Here is a 2,437-nt window from a genome sequence, read left to right on the forward strand (position 1 = left end):
AGCGTTGGGCGCATCGGACTCGCTTGCTCTCAGCGAATCCTAAGCCGGAGGTGACTCAAGATGCCCTTTGCCCCACGCTTGCTCGACCCTCCATCAGCTGAGGTCTACCACTTTAGAATACTCGATAGGTCCAAAAATATACCTAGAATGGTTATGTTGGGTGTATTCACAGGTAATGAAACATCCTCATGGTTCTACAAGTGTGGTCCTCAAATAATATAGGTGAAGTCCAACGTGAGATCAAAGATTCGATAGGGAAGGCTTGGCCTGCAGTCAAGTTTAAATAGAATCTTCACCCACAAGTATGGGATTTTTAGTGTCGACTCGGTATAGGATCCAGGACGGAGGAGGACAACATAAGATGTGTAGATCTTGGCGCACACTGAAATATGCACATAGCCCAGCGGAGACATGGGTTGAATTCGTTTAAACTGGAGATCTATGGAGACTCGGGGCTTGTTTGCGTCTGGTTCTCTGGCTTTTCTGCTCCATCTCGTTTCGTGGATCATTGGGGCTTAGCGGTTGCAGTTTAGGGCAGCATGCAGCGATTCTGGCCAAATGGACGTGCAACGCGCGGGTGTGTGAGACTGGCAATACTGTGCGAAGGAAGATGCAATGAAACACTGTCCTTTGGATCTCGCGCTTCACTGTGGTTTCAACGAAAATCTTGCCACTGAGTCCTGCTGCAGGTCGGGGAGTCCGAGATGTGGCCACTGTACGTACATGGACTCCATCGGGCTGCATACCGCAAATAATGCCCTAGAATCTGATTCTGTAAGTCTGTAAGTCTGTAAGTCCCAAAAGCAAAAAAATAAAATCAAATCCTCCATATTAATGTGCCCATTAAAATCTCCACTGCCGATTTGCGGTGCCCACCCCTCCCTTCCTCTTCGACCTCTTCCCTCTTTTCTTCTATAACCACTGACTTTTACGTCCTCTCCTTTTTTTTTCTATTCTAATTTCTCTTCTTTTTGCGCATTCGCCCGCACTTTAATACGTTCACTGGATCATGCGATATCATTAAAGACACCCGAATTTCAACCAAGTATCGTGTGGGCGAATGTCGCCTTTATGATTTATATTCTATATTCCACATTCTTTTATATATCACTCAACGCCGGACGCATCGCCCTTCGCAGAGAGTCATAATGCCTACAGTCTTACTTCCATCTTCCGCCGCCGCTTTTGCGCCGCGATCATCTCCGAATGTCGTGCTGAACACCAAGGTTGAGCCTTGGTTGACAGCCACCCTGAAACGAGTCAACCGGGTCAAGCGCCCTCTGAACAATGTCACTCAGCATACCCGGTGCCTGACAGAAACTCTCTCGTCGACAAACGCTATTTGGACGCTTTGCTCCATGGTGTTCGCCAAGGCTCCCGAAGCAGAGTTAGAGAAGGATGAGAACTTGCTCTGGGAAGCCGTGCACAATCACCAGATGATCCACATCGAGGCCTACGTTGTACACGTTGACATGGTCTCTCGCAATGAAGTGGCCTTCAAGCTAACCCCAGAGACAATCGAATCTCTAGTTGATTTCCACAAGGACGTCTACTCAGTAGATGCGGCCGCCAATACATACAACTGGTCAGGAAAGCACGCCGAGCTGAAGAAGTTGCAGGAGGAGTTTGTCCAAGCCGCCAACAAGTTTGTCTACCGCACCAGTGCCCAGGCACTCGAAGGATTGGAAGAAGACGGCGCCGGGGAGTTGTTGAGCGGTCGTAGCGAAGAAGCAAAGGCAGCCATCGCCAAGCTCTTCGTCCCACTGACTGCACCTCCTCCCCCGGTGATGGATATTATGCGCCCCGTGCGTCTCCTTCCTAGTTCAACAGGTTCAGATACCTGGTGGCAGACCCAGGTGCCCCAGCCAGCACCACTCGAGCCGTGGAAAGTACTGTCGCCCAGCCCCAACCCGGCCACCACGGGAGATTCTAATCCGAATCTTTGGGCTAGTCTCAGTTTCAGTGAAGCCCAGCTTGCCTCCCCGACCCCGTCTTACAGCCAGCCATTTACCCCCTCGCCGTTCCAGACCTACGACTGTATGCCGACGACCTGCACGCCAACAACCTGCATGCCGACCACATCGGCCCCTATTAGTGCAATTCCATTGCCGAGCATGTTCCCGAGCATGTTCCCGAGTATGCTCGTGCAACCCTGCAGCACTGCCGTGAACATGGGTATGGGTGGTTTCAACTGGAACGAGTTTGCTCCGCTGCCATATGGCACGATCGCCTAACTTGGCCCTCGTGAGTAGACTTGGTAGTGTCGACCATTGCCAGTCCTGCTCGCCAGGTTCATGCGATGTGGGCTCAAGAAACATGCATCGTCCTCTTGAACTAGACACTCGCATCTTTCGCTCCATGACTCCACACTTCTCCCCTCTTCTCTCCTCTCTGCCTTTCGGGAACCCGATTCCAAGCCACGACAATTTTCGCATTC

General features: G+C 51.3%; 1 protein-coding gene across 1 annotated transcript; it reads left to right on the forward strand.

Moving 5' to 3' along the window:
* Positions 1-1,148: 1,148 nt before the first annotated feature.
* On the forward strand, positions 1,149-2,234 carry N7457_009273 (uncharacterized protein; the record flags this gene model as incomplete). Its single annotated transcript, XM_057180316.1, has 1 exon — positions 1,149-2,234. The coding sequence occupies one exon, from the start codon at positions 1,149-1,151 to the stop codon at positions 2,232-2,234; it is 1,086 nt and encodes a 361-aa protein (XP_057028702.1).
* Between the last annotated feature and the right edge of the window lie 203 nt (positions 2,235-2,437).

Source organism: Penicillium paradoxum, assembly GCF_028828445.1.
Source record: "Penicillium paradoxum strain IBT 22861 chromosome Unknown utg000007l_segment0_segment0, whole genome shotgun sequence".
Taxonomy (NCBI): domain Eukaryota; kingdom Fungi; phylum Ascomycota; class Eurotiomycetes; order Eurotiales; family Aspergillaceae; genus Penicillium; species Penicillium paradoxum.